This window comes from Heteronotia binoei, chromosome 18 (assembly GCF_032191835.1).
Source record: "Heteronotia binoei isolate CCM8104 ecotype False Entrance Well chromosome 18, APGP_CSIRO_Hbin_v1, whole genome shotgun sequence".
In the NCBI taxonomy this organism is placed as follows: Eukaryota; Metazoa; Chordata; class Lepidosauria; order Squamata; family Gekkonidae; genus Heteronotia; species Heteronotia binoei.
In genome coordinates, this window is record NC_083240.1 from 25,002,444 (window position 1) to 25,023,411 (window position 20,968).

The 20,968-nt window shown below is 43.9% G+C and overlaps 1 protein-coding gene across 1 annotated transcript; it reads left to right on the top strand.

Moving 5' to 3' along the window:
- Positions 1-3,889: 3,889 nt before the first annotated feature.
- On the top strand, positions 3,890-20,736 carry HSF5 (heat shock transcription factor 5). Its single transcript, XM_060259510.1, has 6 exons — positions 3,890-4,638; positions 8,705-9,073; positions 13,596-13,693; positions 16,434-16,961; positions 17,312-17,489; positions 19,014-20,736. The coding sequence occupies exons 1-6, from the start codon at positions 3,912-3,914 to the stop codon at positions 19,082-19,084; spliced, it is 1,971 nt and encodes a 656-aa protein (XP_060115493.1). The 5' UTR covers positions 3,890-3,911; the 3' UTR covers positions 19,085-20,736.
- The last annotated feature ends 232 nt before the right edge of the window (positions 20,737-20,968 follow it).

Below are 20,968 nucleotides of genomic sequence, written 5' to 3' on the forward strand. Positions count from 1 at the left end.
GCTGCTTTGTTGAGTTGTATTTTTGAGTTGTGACTGAATGCTCTTACTCTTCCGTTCATAGCTGGTTGCTGCTGGGCCTTCCTTTGTGGCTATAACTAGGTCTATGTTCCTTTCTAGGCACAAAACTGGCTTCTGTGAATTGCAGTTTTTGATAAATAAAACTCAAAAGGACAGGGCGGTGGCCGAGAGTTTGAATTGCTGGCGGAAGCATCCTTAATTACAGTCAAAGCTTTGTTATTGGCACTTGATTATCCAGAACTCTGTGCTGACTTGGCACCGCGAGAGGGCAAGCTCCAGTCACCATACCCCCATGCATCTCCAGGCATGCACATGCCCCATTTCCTTCCCTGCAGCAAGCCAATTTGATGTCTCCAATTCTTGCTGGGCTTCTGACTGCCGGTGCAGCCAGGTGACATTATCCTCAAGTGTCCCCCCTAGCAACAGTGGCTGTCCAGGAATCACAACAGATTGCCCAGCTGCAGAGATCAGTTCCCCTTAGGGCTGCGAGATACAGGTTGGGAAATTCATGGAAACTTCAGCTTGGAGCCTTGTGAGGGCGAGGTTTGAGAAGGGAAGCAGCCTCTGCAGGATATAATGCCATAGATTGCACCCTCAAAGCTTCCATTTTCTCCAGGGGAATTGAGCTCTGTCGTCTGGAGATCAGTTGTAACTCCAGGTGATTTCTAGCCCTCATCTGGAGGTTAGCAATGCTAGTTCCCCAAGAGGAAACAACTGCTTTGAAGGGTGGGGTCTGTGGCATAATAACTGTCTGAAACTCATATCTTCCTCAAAACCCAGTCTCCCAGGCGCCACTGCTCAAATCTCCAGGAATTTTCCAACCTGGAGTTGGCAACCCTATCTCATTCCCTCCAAAATGTCAGTCTAAACAAATCTGGTCTTGTCTGCAGCTTTACATCTCCTCTCCCCCTGCAGTCTCTATCTAGGATAATTATGCCCTTTCTCAACAGTGGGGATCAAAGCAGCTCACATTATTCTCCTCCTCTATATCTGCACATTTCTTTTAGATGGGTCAGGCTGAAAGTGTGTGACTGCTCCATAATCACCCAGTAAGCTTCCACAGCAAGATGGGGATTCAAACCTGAGTCTCCTAGACCATAGTCTAAAGGTCTATCCGCTACACCACACTGGATTTCATAGGGTGGCAGATGTTGAACAGTAGCAAGCAGCATACCTAGTTGAATCATGCAAGTCAGGTGGCATCACACCACACCGAGGCTGCTGGCAGGCTAGGGTTGCCAGCCTCCAGGTGAGACATGGCAATTTCTCAGAATTACAACCAAACTCCAGACAAGAGATCTGTTCCCCTTGGAGGAAAGAGCTGCTTTGGAGGATCGACTCGCATTAAATCTGAGACCTCCCCTCCCCAAACTGTGATTTTATAAGTAAACTGATGTATAATGTATTTTATGTTGTAAGCCGCCCTGAGCCTGCCCCGGCGGGGAGGGCGGGATAGAAATAAAAAGTTATTATTATTATTATTAAACTCTGCCCTCCACAGACTCTATCATAAAATATCCAGGAACTTCCCAGCCTGGAGCTGGCAACCCTAGTCAGGCCTGGCCCTAATGAGTCCTCCCTCAAAGGCTAAACTAGGGCTAGAAAGGGCCCTGCCTTCTACTGACAGGACCCAGCCTGGAATACTGTGATTGCCTAGCAATAGCCACTGACTCTGTTGCTTGAAAATACAGGTGTTCCTTTTATCATTTTTGGATTTTTAAAACTCAAATATAAATGTGTCTATATAGATTTAGATTTCACATTTATTCTGCAAACCTGGAGCCCTTTTCAAGTTTGCAGAAAGATCTGTCTTGCCCATTCGCAGCTCCCGTCAAAGGGTGCAAGTATCCAAAGACTGGCCAACTGCTATTAGAATATAAGATTACAACACATGCCTGAGCGGGATACTGAACAAAGTAGTGATACATTTAAGGAGTTTTTATAAATAATGATTAATGAATCTACGTGTGTATGTGCTTGTAACTGAGGGCCACAGTAGTGACACCAGTTCAAGTTGGGAGGCCTCTTACCACAACCCTTATGAGTTCCATCAAAGCATTTCTGTCTTTAAATGAAGTTTGCATCTACAGGTTAAGCTATGAACTGGAGCACCAGGGGAGAAAGGACATCCGCCATCCCCTCTGCCATTTTCTGATCTGAAATTACAGTGCAGGGACTTACTTTTCCCATTCACCATACTCTTGATCCCACCCCTCTTATGGAAATACCAACTTTGTTCTAAAATAGGATTTTTTTTTCCATTTTTTTAACTTAAACTTTTAAAAACAATATACAAGTGCAGTCAAATATTCACAAAATCTTTTGAGTGTAAGACCAGGCACGTCGCATACTGGGATTCATCTGGTTTCAAAGGGAGGAAAAAAAGATGTCTAATCGGAGGCTTGTTTATTATGTTACATAGTATTGAAACATTACATACATGCATGGGTTTTAATATAAGCTCCACATATTTCAAAGCATTAACCTTTTTTAGTAATGCATATGATTAAACTGAGAAAAGCACCAGGTATATGAGATGCTTTGATACATGTTGATTCAAAAGTGTGAGATGAACTATTGCACTCCTCAGTGCGGAGGTAAAAGGAAAGAGAGTGTGTCTTCAGAGGAACATTTTACTATACATCAAATAGCATAAACTTCAAATATTGTCATAATTACAAAGCTGGAGATGTCAGATCTTTTAGAAGAAGAAGAAGAAGAAGATATTGGATTTATATCCCGCCCTCCACTCCGAAGAGTCTCAGAGCGACTCACAATCTCCTTTACCTTCCTCCCCCACAACAAACACCCTGTGAGGTGGGTGGGGCTGGAGAGGGCTCTCACAGCAGCTGCCCTTTCAAGGACAACCTCTGCCAGAGCTATGGCTGACCCAAGGCCATGCTAGCAGGTGCAAGTGGAGGAGTGGGGAATCAAACCCGGTTCTCCCAGATAAGAGTCCGCACACTTTAACCACTACACCAAACTGGCTCTCCAGATCTATAGGGTTAAAAGGAATTTTTTGACTGCAAGACTGAGGAAATAATAGAATAAAGGAGAATGTGGATATTCTTGTTCAGTTTAGGTATAGGATTAAAAGGAGAGTGTTATGGCCGAGATGTTTCCAGAGGGGTAGCCATGCTAGTCTATCATAAAGTCCAATGCCATCTTAAAAGGATAACAACACTAATTCCAGCGTGAGCTGCCCTGAGATTTTTAAAAAAAATTTTTTAGGTGAGGTCCTCATTTAAATGAGCAAAGCTGCAATGTAGTGGCACAATTCAGGCAATGCCTTTTATTCAGGGATGACAAATCTTTCCACCTATAGCCCTGATGCCTCGAGCAAGTTGCTCGGGTTCCCGCACCCCCGATGTAATTCCCAGCCAAACTGCATTTTTTTTTTCGTTCACTACGAATATATGCAGTTAGATTTCAAACGCTACCCTTTTTTTGTAACCCGCTTACTGATCCACCAGCCAAGTGTTTTTAAATCACGTGTAATGTGACTTGGGTCTTAAGAAAGACTCCCTAATATCTCCGCTTACGGTCACTTTCTCTCCTTTTTCAATAAACCCTGGAGCGAAAGAAAATATTTGTAACGGCCACCGAGTTTAAGGTGTCGACAGTTTCTACTTCGGTGACGTGCAGTGCTCCAACGAGCGGACTGGACAGGGGAAGAGAAAACGGGAGCCCCGTTTCAGACGGAGAAACTAATGTTTTGTGGCGAAAGAGCGCGCGCGGCCTTAAAGGCCTGGAGGAGGCGGTGATTGACGGCGGCGTCCGTTGGAAAAGCCGGCCGGCCTCAACCGTCCGTTGGGGTGGGGGGGGGGGGAGGGCCGCGAGCTTTCTCTCCGCTTCCCCTCCCGCGGCCCCCGCCTCTCGGTTTCGCCTTCGCCATGGAGGACCCGCTCCTGTCAGCGGCGCCCATCAACCCCAACAATTTCCCAGCCAAGCTGTGGCGCCTCGTCAACAGCCCGCGCTTCCGCTCCATCCGCTGGGACGCCCGCGGAGAAGGCCTCCTCATCGACCAGCCCCTCTTCGAGGCCGAGCTGCTGGGCACGGGCGGCGGAGGCGGCGGCGGCGCAGGGATGATGGCGGCGCCGGGGGGCGGGCCGGGGAGCGATGGCGTCTCCGCTCCCTCCCCTCTGCCTGCCTCGGCGTCGCCGTCCCCCTCCTCGCCGGAGCTCTTCAAGACCACCAACTTCACCAGCTTCATCCGGCAGCTCAACCTCTACGGCTTCCGCAAGGTGGTGCTGGGCCCGCCAGGGGGAGGAGGAGGAGGCGGCGGCGGCGGTTCCTCGTCGCTCTCGCCGTCCTCCTCGCCCGGCGGGCCGCTGCACCACTTCCACAGCCCCCACTTCCGCCGCGACCGGCCCGACCTCCTGGTCCACCTCAAGCGCCTCACCAGCGCCAACAAGGCCAAGCTGGCGGCGGGCCTGGAAGTCACCAGCCGGCCGCCCAACCGCTTCCAGCGTCTGCTCAGCACCTCCCTCCACGGCAGTGGCGGCGGCGGCGGCACCGAGGCCCTCCTGGCCCACCAGCACCAACCCCAGGCCACCCCGCAGGGGCAGCCCGCTGCTTCCGCCGCGACGGCCGCAGCCAAAAACACCGACAACAAGCCCGGTGAGAGGCGCAAAGAGCCCGCTGGGGTTGGCGCCTTTGAGCGTGGGCAGAGAGCCTGGTAGGACAGGCCGGCCTGCGGGGACCTGGAGGCAACCTTATATACAGGCGTACAAAGAAGGAAGGCTCCCTGCAAGGCGGAAGGGCCCCGGTCCCGGCCCCTTTTTGCTTGCTTTGCTGACTTTTCGACTTGCAGGGAGTTTTCCTGCAGCATTCCCACCAAAATGAGTTATTTTGTCCGAATTCTGTTCAGCTGCCCTCAGGTGTGATCCAGTGTTCCCTCTAAGCTGAGTTAACATGAGCTAGCTCACAGATTTTTAGCCTCCAGTTCACACATTTTTGTCTTAGTTCAGGAAGGATGACCGCAGAGCACAATAATTTATGTAGTAGCTCACAACTTTAATGCCAGTAGCTCACAAAGTAGAATTTTTGCTCACAAGACTTCAGTTTAGAGGGAACATTGGTGTGAACCACAAGTGGCACCTCTGAGTATGCACAGAGTGACCTGTCACTGAGGAAGCAAAGTTACTGAAGATTGCTGCCTTGTCCTCTCCCTTCTGCTTCCTGTGACTGAGCACTGAGGTTACCCAGAAGGGCCAGAAATCCCATCTGTCACTTTCCTCCAATAAATTCAAGATAGCATCCTTTCCCTTACATTTAATCTTCACGAGGTGCCCAGGAGATAGGTTGGGCTGAGCAACTGAGGCTTGCCTGAGCTTATCAAATGTACTCTGTGCCTTTGAACCCCAGTTTCCCTGGTCCAAGTCCAATCAACAATCTAACCACTATACTGCACTAGCTCCCACTAGTATCCCAAAAAAGAAATGAATTGCTAATATAAAAGAGCAAAATAGAGTTAATAAGTCAACTGTCCAAAGGCAGTTGAATCAGCAAACATAGGAATTTGTTCAGGTTATTGGTTTTCCCAGCCCAGTGCTGCAGACTACAGTGGCCCTCTGGGTTGGGAATATGTATAGGAAGCTGCCTTTTTCTGAGTCAGACCACTCATTCATTGAGCTTAGTATTGTCCCCTGAATAGCACTGGCTTTCTGGAATCTTAGGTATAGAGAGTGCTTTCGCATCCTTTTAAAAATAATTTTAAATGGAGATGCCAGGGATTGTCTGTATACACGTAGCTGCTGTTATTAAGCAGTGGTCTATCTGTAACTTCTCCTGTTGCCCTAAGCCCTTCTAGCTCAGTCCTGTTTCTTCTGACAAGTTGCAGCTCTCCAAGATCTGCCTGGCTTCCTTTAATAGGGATTGAACCAGGGACTTTCTGCATATCACTGGACCAATGAAACCAGAGCTGAACACTGGGGCTATAGTTGCATACACAATCCTCCTGAACATGTACAGGATACATTTCATTACCAGTTCCTTTCTTTTATACTAGTTCATACATTGCAGATTAGAAGGAACATCTTTTATCAGTAGAACAAACTCAGAGTGATTACAGCACAGTTCAGAGGGACCATACAACAATGCATTGTCCCTTTTTAGATAGGTCTTTTGTGTTCCTCCTTTAACATGTAGGTTTCCTGGCATCTTGCCCTGCACTGAGATTAAGTCATATTGTTGCCATACATTACGTCTTCTTAAGCAACTTTGGAGAAAGCACCTGATGCCTCATATTCACATAACTGTCACACAGTCTCCCTCCCCAGCTTCTCTGGTCTGAAAATATTGTACTGAAATCAGCAGAATCTCTTTACAAATAAATATATTCAGAAGTGACACATGCTTTCAGTTTTCATATACATTAACATGCAATTTCCTCTAAATTAAACCAGAATAACCATCTTCCCCATTGATTTCGAAGTACATGCCATACAAAAAACAAAGCTAAAAGGTTGTTTATAAAGACACTATCTCCCAGGAACAGCATCTCAAAGCAGGAGAGAGGAGTGTTCCCATTTCACCTCCTGTTCCCTGTGTTTAAATACAGCAGCATCTTGGCTAAGAGTCTCCTCCCATTCTTACAGCTATGTCACTGATATGGAAATAAGGAGGCAGGACTCACCTCTATTAACATATTCCTACCCCTCCTTCTCTGACTTGCTCTAGCAAGTGAGCTATCAGCCCAGAATCACGACATCTTGATACTGTCCTTCCAATCATTTTACAAAAGACATCTCTGTCCAGTGCCTTCCCAACCTGTCTGCCTTTTCTTTCTCAAAGCACACTGGGAATTGTAGTTTTCTGAAGAATTGGAACTTCCCTCTCAGAATGGTAGTTCGCAAGGTTCTTTTGAGCAGGAATAGACAGTTTGCAGTACCCCTGAATACACTGTCTGGCATCTTGCCCTGCACTGAGATTAAGTCGTATTGTTGCCATACATCACATCTTCTTATACCTGCACCAATGCCATTCTTCATGGCATACTGCAAACCGGTATACCATCACCCAGACACTAATTTTCTCTGATAGGTACAGGGTTTTTCTCAGCAGAAGTGCAATGCATCTTTTTTTTTTATTAGAAAGAAACAGCATTACATAAAAGAAGTATCAATGCCTCATTCTCCATTGGAGGCATCTTTAAATAAGCATTTAATATCGCATAGAAAACTCTGGATAAACAGATTTCTCATCTCACCCATTGGCTCATGTTCCTTCTGGTCAGCTCTTCACTGTCCCAGTGACTATCATTAATACTTCTTTAATGGAAAGCATCTACAACACTGGACAAAAATAATTAAAAGGGACAGGCTTTGCTGGCAGGCTTACAATATACCTAGATTAAGTACAGAATGTGAGCTTTTACGGTTTTCACTTCTGCATTCGCCCATTTGTGGATGGTACACAAGGGATGACACAAAAGTCAGTGCTGTTTTGAAGTTACCTGACTCCTCCCAAACAGCCCACAATCCTGAGAGAAAGAAGTGTCCGTATGTAAGAAAGACACATGCCAATTAACACCAAGGCAGTCACATAAAAGGAAAATGGCTAAGAACACTAGTGCAGGACCACAGCCCCTTCCTGCATTGTCACCTGGTATACCATTCCTCAAGCATATTCCCTCACTCCAGTTTTTGATTGTGGTTAGAGAGCCAAAGTAGAAATTTCCATGATGCCTGGCAGAACTGGCTATCAAACTGGGGAGAGAAAGGCTGCCTCTACAGTAAGAACAGTATGTTTGCTTTGGCCAGTTCTGTTCTCTAGCAACATCTTTTACTTGGGACTCTTTGCATAAGATGATTTTCATACACAAATGTAACATCCATGTGGGAAACTGCCATGCATATTGTAATGTATGATAAATGCAGACATATCTGTTTTACTCTGTGGAGCCTTGACAGGAATCCAGCAAATGTGGCAAAATAGCTTGTCATGCTTGGCATAAGCTGAACAGTTTCTCTACACAAATTATTTGTGTGAATAGACCCTTTGCTCTTGGGATGCAATCCCTCTTGTGTGGTATGCTCCATCCACAGCACACTGATCCAATAGTTCCCAATCCCTGGCTGACTGGGTACTTCTGGTATCAATTTGAACATGGCCCATTGAGTGGTGATTCAAGAGGGCTTGCCCCATAAATATAGGGTAGAGTGAATCTCCTTTGTATATCTAAAGATCTTGCAATCAAATGGCATCTTTGGATTCTGTACTGGAGTTTCAGGCTGTGTGCCACTAGAGACTTTTCTTAGCTCTGTGGTTGTATCTTGGGGGTGATTTGATGCCAAAACCAGGAAAGGGCTGGCAATTAAGGACATTCTGACCAGGGCCATAAGCTTGGGAGAATGTGCTTGCTGACTCAAAGGGGGTAATTTTCCCTTCAAGCCCACATCTAGAGAGTTATATTTTTAGGAGTGGCTTGCTATAAAATGAAGTCACTGTGTTTCAGGCCTCAGTGCTTAGAATCAGTGGTGGGACCAGGGCTTTTTTTGAGCAGGAATGCAGTTCCAGCTGGCTTGACATCAGGGGAGTGTGGTGCAAAATGCAAATGAGTTCCTGCTGGGCTTTTTCTGCCAAAAAAGCCCTGTATGGGACAGTGCTGATTTTATGCTCCTGGCCTCACATTTCATAGCCTACTGAATCTCTTTCCTCCATTATCTCTGTTTTCTTTGTGCAGCATCACTGACTCTAGGGCAGTTTCACCGGTCTTTTCGGAGGGACAGCTTATCTCCGTACTCCTACCTGTCACCGTCGCACAACCAAAATGCTTTTCCATTGAAAGGTTCAGATCGGACTCCTCTTCCTCCCAGAACATGGCCGAACTCCCTTGGGATGCTCCCAGGGCAGGTGGAGGCATCTACTTTTTCAGACAAAGGGGTTCCTTTTCCTGTGCTCCAGAGGTTTCCGACAGAGGTCACTTACACTCTGCAGCCCAGTGCTACATCTGTGCACATACAGCAAGGGCCCCAGACGATGGCCGCCGCTTCTCAGAAGTACGGCAGCTATGCAGGTTCGGCACCCTACTCCCAAGCCTACTACCCGACAGGTAACTATTTTTCAGCAGAAAAATCCCCATGATCACAGTGTGTTTTTAGCTGAATATGTAGTAAATGGATTAACATACATTAGCATATATTAGTTGAATATATAGTAAAATTACGTTTAAAAGAGCAGAAGAGGGTGTTGTTTTTTAACACCCTGGCCTGAATCCTAAAATAAATACCCAGTTTGAAAAGGCCAAAAGGAATGCCCATTTTTGCAGAAGACTTTATGGCTACACTCTGAAACACACTTTGAGCTTTCAGTTACCTTAAGCATATTTTCATTCTGTTAGATTGGGTTAAATTGTCTGGTTCATAATGGATGTTTTTTAGAAGTTCCATTCAATTTGTAATAGATCTCACCGCTTTCATTTTGTATTTTTCAAAGAGAAGTTACCAAGTTGCCTTGGTCCATCCAGTTGTCTGCTGTCATTGGCAGTGGCGGTCTAAGGTCTCAGACACCTGAGGAGAAAGGTCTTTCTCAGGTGTCTTCAGATCCCTTATTTTATGCAGCAAGATGCCAGGGATTGAATTTAGGGTTCTCTGCATGCACAGCAGATGTCCTGTGCTCCCTCCCTTGAGTTTATCTCTTCATTGTAGAGTGACAGTGGTAGTTGCTACATTACTGCAGACTCACAGCACATTTGCCTTTAGATGGTCTATAATTTGATACTTGGTAAACCAGTACATTCCTTTAATGATGTTAAATTGTATAAGAAAATTAATGTGTTTAAACTTAAGGATTCATACCTAAGAGCTACTTTGGAAGGTTCCACATCACTTACAGGACTGTTCTATGTATCCGCTAAAAGCATAGCAGTTGTCTTTTAAAAATCTTGCAAAAGTTGTAGAAACATGGTGTGGTGTAGGTAGCAGTAGTGGGTTCATGCATACTCTTGAATGGTTCTCTGGTGCTCATAATTTTTTAAATAACATTCATACACTTTAAACACTGTCACTTTTGTCAGGTACATGTAAGGTTGCCAGCTGGGAAATACCTGGAGATTTTGGGGGTAGAACCTGGGGTTTGGCTCATAATGCCATAGAGGCCACCTGCCAAATCATTCGTTTTCTCCAGGGGAAGTGATATCTGTCATCTGGATAGTTGTCATTCCAGGAGATCTCCAGGCTCCACCTGGATATTGGCAGCCCTAAGCACACAACATGGATCTTTCACATGTACTCACTCAACTTGCAGTCCTAAGACCTTTTGCCTTCGTAAATAAACCCGAATAGACAAAGCATTAACCCAGCATTGAACACAATGCTATATTTCCACAGTCCCAAGCAGGCACGTGGCCAAAAATGTTCAGAGGTGGTCTGGGAATCCTTCAGTGTAGACATGATTATTCCCAGAACCTGCAAGGCAAACAAATTATACATTCTAGTGATGAAGAGTAGAAAACATGCAATCAGACTTTTTCTGAATGAGAAAAGTTGTGTGGACTTGTTTTTTTCCCCTGCCTTCAACTCTGGGGTTTGGGGGATTTTTTTTGTTCTTTTAAAAATTTTATTATTTCAAAGGGGTTTGATGTTTTAATTTATCATAGTCTTAACTATTTTTATAAAACAGTTTTTGTAAAAAAACCCCCTAGGTTTTGTAAAAAAAACCCTAGGTGTTAAGAGACTGCTGTATGTCTTCTGAAATAAAGTAACCTTTTCATGGGAAAGATAATTGAAAAAAAACTTCTCTGGGCGAGTTTTTGTCTATAAAAAACTGTCCCCAATGAACTTTGCTAATGGCATACATTCCAGCACAAGAAATTACCGCAGATAGGAAAGAAGTGGGTGACAGTGTACCAGCAGCATCTGTTTGGCTGTCTTCAGAACTCAGTTAAGCTGAAATTTCTGGCTGCAAGCCTATTTCCAGCCTTCCACAATTTGTCTAGTGTAAGATGACCCTGTGCTTGTACATCTTCCCCAGCAGGGGGAAAAGCCAGCTACTACAACTGAGAAATATGCCAGGATACATTTGTAGAACCTGTGCAGAGCACAGTCAGTGTTGGAAGATGTGGAGAGCAGGCAGACTGCTGATAGAGGATGTATGAATAATGTTGCACATGAGCAGTAGGATGCTTGACATTTGATGGGGCAGAGAGGCAAAATGGGAATCTGGTAAAGATATATCTCACTTACAATAGGACAAAAAATTTAGAGCCCTCAACAAAGTCTGTTTTCCATTGAGGGACACACTTGGCTCTTTCGCTTTCCATTTGTCAATCAGGAAAATATATTTCAGGGCACACTAGGCTGATTTGGATTCAAATCCCAGTTCGCCCAGGGACTGAGATGGTTTGTGCAAGTTGCTAGCTCTCAGACTCAATCCCGTGCATAGAAACTGGTCTACAGCAGGAGATGGACTGATCTGCAGCCCACTGCAATCATGTTCCTAAACACTTTGTAAATAAAATATCTCGCATCCATTCGGACTTGGATCTCAGGCTGCCAGTCTTCAGGTGGGGTGTGATGCACACAGACCATGAGGAAGAAGAATGAAACAAATAACTAGAAATATGACGTTCATAATAACGCAAGCAAGGAGGAAGGTCAACTAGGGTTGCCTACCTCTAGATGGAGATAACAGCTGATTTAGAGGGTGAACTCTATGGCATTATACCCTGCTTATGTTCTTCCTCTCCCCAAACCCCACCCTGTCCCTCAAATCTTTAAGAATTCCCCAACCCAATGTTGTCCTCCCACTAACCCTTATTAAGGGTATGTCTAACAAAACAAAAAAGTTTTCAACCACTTGTGGAAGACATCAACAGAGACAGATAAATCTCCCTGAGAAGGGAGTTCCAAATTTTCACCCCATAACCAAGAATGCCCTATGTATCCTCAGATGATGGAGGCCCTTGAAAATAACCTGAGTGGATAGATAGGTTAATATGGAAGAGGGCAATAATTAAGATATGCTGAGCTCAAGACATACAGGGTTTTAAAGGTCAATATGAGAACCTTGAATTGAGCCCAGAAACAATTTGGGAGTAAATGTAGATGGAGCAAGGCTGGTGCGATATGATTCCCAAAATCTACTCCAGTCAACATGTTGTTTCAGTCCCATAACTAGGCCTGAAACCAGATGGATCCAAACTCTCTACTTCATTTAGGAATTTCTGAAGTTGCTCAGCCACCACTCATTCAGTCACCTTGCTCAGGAAAGGAACATTTGAGACTGAAGATCTCAGCTCTTCTGGGTCCAGAAGTGTCTTTAGAAGTCGACATACAACAACACTGCTCACTTCAAGGTGGGGCAGCCACCTCCTCTCTCAGGAGTCAGGGAGGAATTTACTGTCTCCTGGACCCAGTCCACCAGCCCTCCCCACAGCAGATATAAGCAGCCAGGAAAGGCAAGAGTCATAGAAGCAAACTTCCAAGAATCCTGTCCTCATTCTCCAAGCTGAAAGATATCCAGCACAATTGGACAGTGGTATCTCCCCAGTGTTATCCATAGCTACATTCATTGTTCTTCTCTCCTGCATTTTATCTCTACAGCAATCCTGTGAGGTAGGTTAGGCTGAGCTTGTGTAATCTTTGAGGTCCAGTTTTGCATTGGTTGAAGCTTCCCAGAGTCTAGCTAATCAACAGATTTTGGAGCTAGGAATGAATTTCCTTGAGGGTCTTTTTTGCTGGTTCCCCAAGCAAATTGCTTGGGTGCTCGTTAAGATTTGATTTGATTTGATTAAAGACTTTACCTTGCCCTGTAGGCACCTCTGTCATGGGGCTCATTACTTCCTTCTGTTTTCTTTGGAGCGTATCACAGTGTGGATTTCCAGTAGTGAACTGTTATTCTAGGAAATAAGCCATTATTTAATTTTCCCAATAACCAGTTTATGGCAAATGACATAGAAATCACTAATTTGTTTTAGAAGCCTTCCTTCCTTCCTTCCTTCCTTCCTTCCTTCCTTCCTTCCTTCCTTCCTTCCTTCCTTCCTTCCTTCCTTCCTTCCTTCCTTCCTTCCTTCCTTCCTTCCTTCCTTCCTTCCTTCCTCCCTCCCTCCCTCCCTCCCTCCCTCCCTCCTTCCCTCCCTTCCTTCTCTCTCTTTCTCTCTTTCTCTCTCTCTCTCTCTCCCCCCCCCCCCACCATTGTAAATGTGTAATGTAGTTGCAAGGTTGTCAGAGACACTTTTGGGCAGAATGCCCATAACTTTACAAGGAGGGCGCACACATACACACACCAATAGAATTTTGTGAATTTTTAAATTTTTTAGTGACCAACACTCCCCTGACTGAAGCACAGTTGTGTGCATCCAGGCCTTGAACAATGAACATTGTAACAAGCATCAGCAAGCCTATCTTTTTCACTGGTAACTTTTTTCTTTTTAATTTGCTTTGCAAGCTCCCTTACTCCCATGTTGTGGCATGCATCTCTGTGATTTTTTAAAGGTGGTATGATATCACAAGTAGGGGTTGTTTGTATTCCATGCTACGCAAGTGCTAGCATAAATACAATGCTAAAGAAAAAAATCCAGAAATCTGTTAAATTTGGGAAAGCCTTTTGTTTTTTAATCTTTTCTTTCTTTTCAGCTGTATTACAGTGCTGCTCTCCGCCTACCCATATGGATCCCTTAAGTGGTTGTGCCAGCCCCACAGCCTCAACCTATACACATTGCAGCTATTTCCAGGTGAGTCTAGTAAGGGAACTCAAGGCTGGGATCCAACAACCATTTCCAGTATGCTGAGCAGGGTTGCCAGCTTCTAGGTGGTACCTGGAGATATCCCGCTTTTAAAACTGATCTCAAGCTGGCAGGGATTAGCTCTCCTGGAGAAAATGACTGCTTTGAAGGGTAGACTCTGTGCAGCCTTATAGTATTATTATGCTGAGACCCTCTGGATTAAACTTGAGACCTTCTGCATGCCAAGCAGACACTCTATGATTGAATAACCATCTTTCCCCTTTCAAAAGAGCAGCGTTCTGTCATCTCAAAACTAATTTTGAAATTCCTCCCAAATTTAAAAGCAGTTTGCCATATGACATGGAAGATGGGAGTGCAGACTGAGGAACATAAGGCTAAAGCTTCCTTGGGCACATGGAACAAACTGCACCGTTCTTTGGATCATGAAGCAAAAGTTTCACCTTCACATCATTTACATCAATAAATTAGAAAATAGCTACGGAGAGATTTAAAAAAAATCAATAAATGGAAGAGTCATCATTTCTGTTTTCCTGCCTGACAGTTACAGAACAACATGAATAGATTCTGGAAATTCTTCTTTGGCAAAGGGATTTTAAAATGTTAACTGATTTGCGACTGTAAAGAATGGTTGTTTCTGACTTCTTATTTCATATCGATTCATGATTCGGTTAATGTAAATAGTTATTCTCCACCAGTGGAGAAGGATATTCTTTATGCAGGTTACTCATGCTCCTGGCAGGCAGGGCTTAAAATTCTTCACTGAACTTTAATCAATCTCTTACTGAAGGACTAATCTTCTCCCAGTTCTCTTCCTACCTGCTCTGCAGAGCACTAGGCTTCCCACTCCCACTTAGCTCTTTGGCCCCAACCTTTACTGTCAAGGGTTTTTTCCCTTAAAGAAAGACACTTCCCTAGTCTAATTTCCTTCTTATCCCCTCTCTCAACCCACCCACTTCACTTTCTCAGCCACTTCCCATCTTTTCTGATTCTCTCCATCCCTCCTTTATTAGGAGAAAAGATGAGGTGTTGCTTCAGTGTCATTGCATTGTTGCTCCCTGGGGCAAACAGGGCCCACAGAAGGTGAAGCCATATTCAAGGCATCCACACTGAAGCGTGACCACTAAAAAAGTACAACATTCACATTATATTGGAATGAGTGGGTGGGTGTGAGCACTGGTTACCATTTGTGAAGTTATGGATATCAAAAACAATGTCTGCAGCAATCTCACAACCATGTTATATATTGGACATGTTTACAAATGGTGGTGGCTTGCTGACCATTGTAGCTGTCAGTACTGTGGAAAAAGTTCTCCAAGGGTCTCCTCAGTAGCTTGTGTGCAAAAAGGCACAGTACCACACAAGATTCACCATGTGCTGTCTCACCAAATATCAGGCACAGTCAACAATTAATTTGAGATTGAGGCCAGGAAAGCTGCTAAAGATCTTCTCACAACAGCAGCTTCATCTTCACCATTTATCACAGCTGTTCAAACATCCTGTACAGGGAAGATGGGGTATTAGGAGCAATGGCAGCCATTTTAGGTGCACAGTCTGTCACACCTTCACAGGAGACTGAAATGGCAGAGGAACTGTCCAAGTGAAATCTCTGCTACAGCATTAATTATGGAAGTAGCCCAGCTAATATTAAAATGCAAAGAGTGAAACAAATGAACAACCTTCTCTTTATTTATTTATGCTCATATTGCTGGGGGGAAGGAGAGCGTTATAAAATTTAAGGGATTGGTCATACAATGTGCTTCTTTCTGTTTAAAGAAAAAAACGCAGTTGAAAACGAAGTAAAAGATATTTCTTTCTGCATAAAAAATTGGGCAGCAAAGCCTTGAAAGAGCAAGGCCATATACATCATATAGAATGCAGGCTTGTAAGAAAACAAATGTGTTCATGGCTTTAATAAACAAAACAGTGCTGATCTTAAGGAATGTCAGAGAACTCCACAGGCTCCCTTTGATTCCCCCCCCCCTTTTCTCCTCCACCCCACCGATGAATGATGTCTGATAGCAATGGGTGGCCCCTCTATGTGGATCACAAAAAAATCCACAAGGAAGCCACCCAGAGCTAGAGTATGTTACAGTAGAAAGGGGAAACTACCATAACAGGATATATCTCTCTGCATACTTGGGTTAATCCCCAGGTTTGCAAAAATATATTAAAGTTTATTTTTAAAACTTATTGAAGGCTTGAGACCATAAAAGACAACCTGCAGTATCTGTGCATGCATAGATGTGTGAGAGGAAAAAACACAGAAACATTTTTAATGGCAGGTATTGGTCAAGGGGAGGGAATAAGAAAATTGGAGCTTGGGTGGACTGGGGAGTGGGCAGAAAAGACAGAAATTGAGAAGGGAATGGAAAACTTGGTGATTAGCTGAGGAATGAAGGAAATTATTTGCTGGCTGGGCATGTGGGGTGTACATACAATCATAGCCACAGGAAGAGAGGAAGAAGCAGGGTGCAGTAGGAGGTGATTAGGATTTCCCTTCCCTCACGAGTCCTTATTGGCCCCCCCGCCGTTTTATTTAATAAAAATATAGTAAAGGTAAAACACAGAAGAAAGAGTGCTTTAGAGTAAAGAATGATGAATCCTCTAATATTGTGAGGATTCAAGGTGTTCCAAAATGGACAAAGACAACTCAGAGAAACTGGTTGGTGGAAAAATGCAGGCGTTTGAAGAACTGAGCAAAACAAGCTGCTGTCTTTTGCCTTTCCAGAATCCACCAATGCAGTCTTCATACCCAGTTGAATTTTTGCCTTCAAATTGGCCCTGCAACCCTTCTGATGAAACTAAGAAGACAGAAGTCAACTTGGAGGCCGTCTTCCAGATTGTGGATGAGATGCATTCATCTCCCAAACTGGAAATGGTAAAGGTGGAGCCAGTGGAGAACCATGGTCCAACCTCACAGCCAAACCGAGGCCAGCAGTTGCTCATCAATCCAGGGAACAGTGAGGCACCTTCAAGTCAAGCCAGCCACCTTGAACCTCTGACTCCTGTCAGCTCTGATATTACGTCCTTTGTGGTGGAATCTGATCAAGCGATAGCCTGCTCTCTGCCACAGTCTCCAGAGTTTATTTACACGATCCACACCACTGAACCTGTGGAGAATGCTTCTGCACAGATGATGCCACAACCTGCAGCCACCCAGCAGACACAAGTGAAACTGAAGGAACAGCTGAACCAAACTTCAGCGCAGTCATCCGTGGTGTTTGTACAGGAGGAACTGCCCTTCAGTCAGCAGCAGGTATGGAGTAAGATGATACATAGGAAAGCCACATCTAAAGTTTTTTTGTTTTGTTTAAGCCTGTGCTTAAATTAGTATCAGATTCGTCATTGATATATTTTGCAGTACCATTCAGGAGTTGCTTTCCAGGAGTCTGAAGTAGTGCATACATTGTTTTAAATATTTCATAGCTTTCATCATGAGATTCCAGTCAGATATTTAGACCTCTACTTGGACTTGGCTGAGAGACGTTCTTTACTGAAGAGTAAGGTCTTCAAAGGAATATTGGCACAGGCCTTTGCGTAAACGTCTTATGAAATAAAAATTCCACACTGCCCTAAAATCCATTTATGTTATGGTTTTTTTTAAAGGACAATCCAAACATCAAGTGTCAGACGAGCCCATCGGCAACAGTTGTGTCTTCAGAGCAGATAGGATTCATCATTTCGGAGGTGGGTCCCCTCAGCAAATCTGTCAAAGATTCAGTTTCCTCCATTCAAAGCAAGTGCAGAGAAAGAAGGAGCAACTCACAGAAGGGCAAATCTCCTGGTAAGATTGACAGGTTTTCTGAGTCTGCTAATGCTAATTTATTTCCTGTGGATGCTCCAGTGGTGCACATGATTGCCCTGAGGGTGCAACTAGACAAGGTTGTAGGAAAGCCACAAGCAGATCTTTTGACATCTTTCATTTTAATTACAAGAAGCTGTGTGGGTCCCAGCATTGGATCTGGATCATTGTGCTGGAGGATGGGGTTGGAAACTTGTTCTTGACTCTCCCAAATCTAATCTTTCCTCTTAATCTACTATTCAAACTGCTTTAAAAAATACAGGTATAGGTGATATTAAAGACATTGGATTTGGATCCAGTGTTCCAGTTATTTGGCTTATTTGGAGTTATTTGATCAAATCCAAATAAGCCAAATGGTGTTAATGATTGATTCAGGTGGGTAGTTAATGCTAACCAGAGTTCATGGCTAACTTGGGTTTGAAGCTGATTATAAATGCAGGATAGAAAGCAAGCCAAGGTTACCCCTGGTTACCACATAGCACATAACCGTGGTTAAGGAGGCTGGGGGAGAATTTGATCGGAGGATAGAGAGTGGAGGATCTTATGACCCATCAGTGATCATTTTTAATGGGTCTGTACTTGGCCCTGTGATTTTCAAATTATGAGAATAAACTTTAGGATATTGGTCTGATCACTAAGAAGAACTGGAGCAAGCTATATGATACACCTTAGCTGACTGTTAGCCACCCTGAGTCCACTTGCGGAGAGGGCGGGATAGAAAAATAAATAAATAAATGTGTGTAACAAAATCCCACTACTGTTGCCCTCACCTGGATAGGCCAGGCCTCTCGGAAGCTAAGCAGGGTCAACTGTGGTTAGTATTTTTATTTATTTATTTGATTTGTTAGTATTTTTATTTATTTATTTGATTTCAGGGTGGCTTAGTACTTGGATGGGAGATTTCCTTGAAATACCCAGTGCGGGGGACAGGCTTTATTCAGCCACCTCTCTGAGCATCCTCCAGGCCCTCAGTAGGGGTCAGTCACCAGAGGTCAACATGACTCCCATGGGCAGAGAGAAACACATGCCAACCTAAAATATACAAAAAAATATTTTAATCCCTCCGCTCTTCTTGTTGAGAACAAGCATGGTGTTGTGGTTAGACTTGGAACAGGGAGACCAAGGTTCAAATCACCTTTCTGTCAAGGAGGATTTCTGGATGGCCTTGGGATTAGTGGAGGAGGGAAGAACAACGTTATGAGCCACTTTTGGTCAGGCTGGGGAAAGCAGGGTATAAATAATTTAATCTAATAACTAATAAAATAAAATAATTTACTCCTCCCAAATGTAAGACTGTAATCCTACAGGAGAACAGCTTCATGGGCAAGTGACAGCCTGTGGAGAGGTTCAGTGCTCCCATCTCTCCTATCCCTTTGCCCCATCCTGAAGGTCATTTAAGAGGGGTATGTGGTTGCTGCTGTTGTTACAGGTGGCTGCAACATAGTGTAAACCCATAAATCCTCCTGGAAAAGGCAAATACTGAAATGCCCTTTCCATTCTTCCTAGATCTACACCTGCTAGTGGATGTGGCTTGCAAACAAGAGCACTTTCCAAAGGAAGAAGAATTAAGGGAGTGAGAACTTGGTGACCATTCTGTGCAAACAGCGAGCAGTGCCTTTCCTGCCAGGAACACTCTGGGAACTCTTCAGTTCTTGTTAACCAAACCTCTTCACCTCCACTCATTTGTGTTCCACTGATATCAGTCCCACCTGTTTTTTTTACTGCTCCTCTTTAGTAGGTTTATATTCTTTTTTTCTGGTCAAAGAATAATAATTAATTTGCCCAAATGATTCAAAAGTGGGGAACCTGGCAAACGAGAAATCTTAGAAGATGTCCCAACTACAGGATGTTTCTTGTTTAGCACCACAAGCAGCAGCCGGAGTGGGAATTGTTCACAGTTCATTTGGGGAGCGTTTGAAGGAGGATCTTTGCAAAAACAAATGTATTTGGAGGTCACAAGATCTGTGGTCTGAACGGGTCATTGGTTCCAGGAAAGACACCCTGGGAAAGATGAGCTCATTTTCTAGGTGCTTACACATAACATTTACTTCTTTCTTGTATTTATTCTTCCCCCCACCCTCACCCCTTATGATAAATATTGTCCCATCTAAGAAAACCACTGCTGGATATTTTATGTTAATGGAGCATTTTTGTGTTTTAATAATTTCCTTACTCTAGAGATGCTTTATAAGAAATTAAGGCATTTCTTGTATACTCTCTTAGCTTAAATATGTTTTCATGGGCTCTTTTAACTTGTTTGTTATAACAGTATTTATTGACAATAGATTTTAAAGAAAGATAGTTTTTTATTCATATTTATTTGTATGTGTGAATGATGTAGCCTGATGAGAATGCGCTTCCAACTTGCTCACCCATCTTTTCAGAGTCAGATCACCACAACTGTGGGGGAAAATGGATAAAGGAACACTTGCAAAAGTGGAGTTATCCCTGTCATCTTCCTGCATCTTATAGTTCAGTTACATTCATTATTTCCCAGTAGACCCATGAATGGTAGGATGAACCAAAGTCACAGCTGCAAATTTGACCATAGCTCCATGCAGGAGAGCTGGACCAGAAATCCACTGTTAGATCTCAAGACATTAATGATGTACCACTTCAGTGCTGGCATTGCTGTAGATTGCTAAATATTTTAAGCTCATCCTCAGTTGATCTTCTGAGGCTTTGTTTGTCCTTCTAGAAAAGGCAGACATTCAGCATGCACTTAATTTAAAATATGTTGCCACATTTAGAGACAATGTTCTTTTGCAGGGTCTCTGAAAGGTTCAGATTGAGTGCTGTCCTGCCTCAGAATAGGTTCATGAACGATTTGAGCCTGTGACTGAGAACTGTCCACATGAATTGAAAAGCAGACAAGTTTCTCCTTGGTCATACTTGCTCAAGGTTATACCAGCTGAGTCCTTTCTGAATGATAAACAAGAGTTTTGGGACTAGGACTGCAGATTTAAGGCTTCATTAGGAAATGGCAGCATTTATTAGCTTAAAAAGATAAGAAGCCAAGGAGCTGGATCTCCTGCTGTAGTGACTTGACTTTACTGACTCTTGAGCATTTAGAACCACATCAAAAGGGAAAGGAGGACATTCACCAGACATTCACACTGGCTAAAGGAATCTACAATAGCGCATGAAATGGATGCACCTTCTTAGTGTTTCTGCAGTTTGAGCCCAAAATGTATGTATGTAGTCAGTACACAATAAAGAGACTGCTCCATCCAAGCACATTGTTTGTCTAATTTGTTAATTCCAAGACTAGAGGGACATGTTTCATTTTCAAAGGTGACAGACATGTGGCCCATGGTACTAGGATTGCCAGGTCCAACTTGGAAAATATCTAGGGACTTTGTGGGTGGAGCTGGGAGACTTTGGGGGTAGAGCCAGGAGTCTTTCCCATTCCCTAAAATAAATAAATAAAAATGCAGCAGTGCATTTCCCCTGAAGACAGG

Bases quoted from the DNA above. Each gene is read 5' to 3' on its own strand.
- HSF5 (XM_060259510.1), top strand. From the start codon at position 3,912: ATGGAGGACCCGCTCCTGTCAGCGGCGCCCATCAACCCCAACAATTTC. The intron at 13,694-16,433 runs GTGAGTCTAGTA...TTGCCTTTCCAG, and splicing joins CACATTGCAGCTATTTCCAG to AATCCACCAATGCAGTCTTC. The intron at 17,490-19,013 runs GTAAGATTGACA...CATTCTTCCTAG, and splicing joins ACAGAAGGGCAAATCTCCTG to ATCTACACCTGCTAGTGGAT.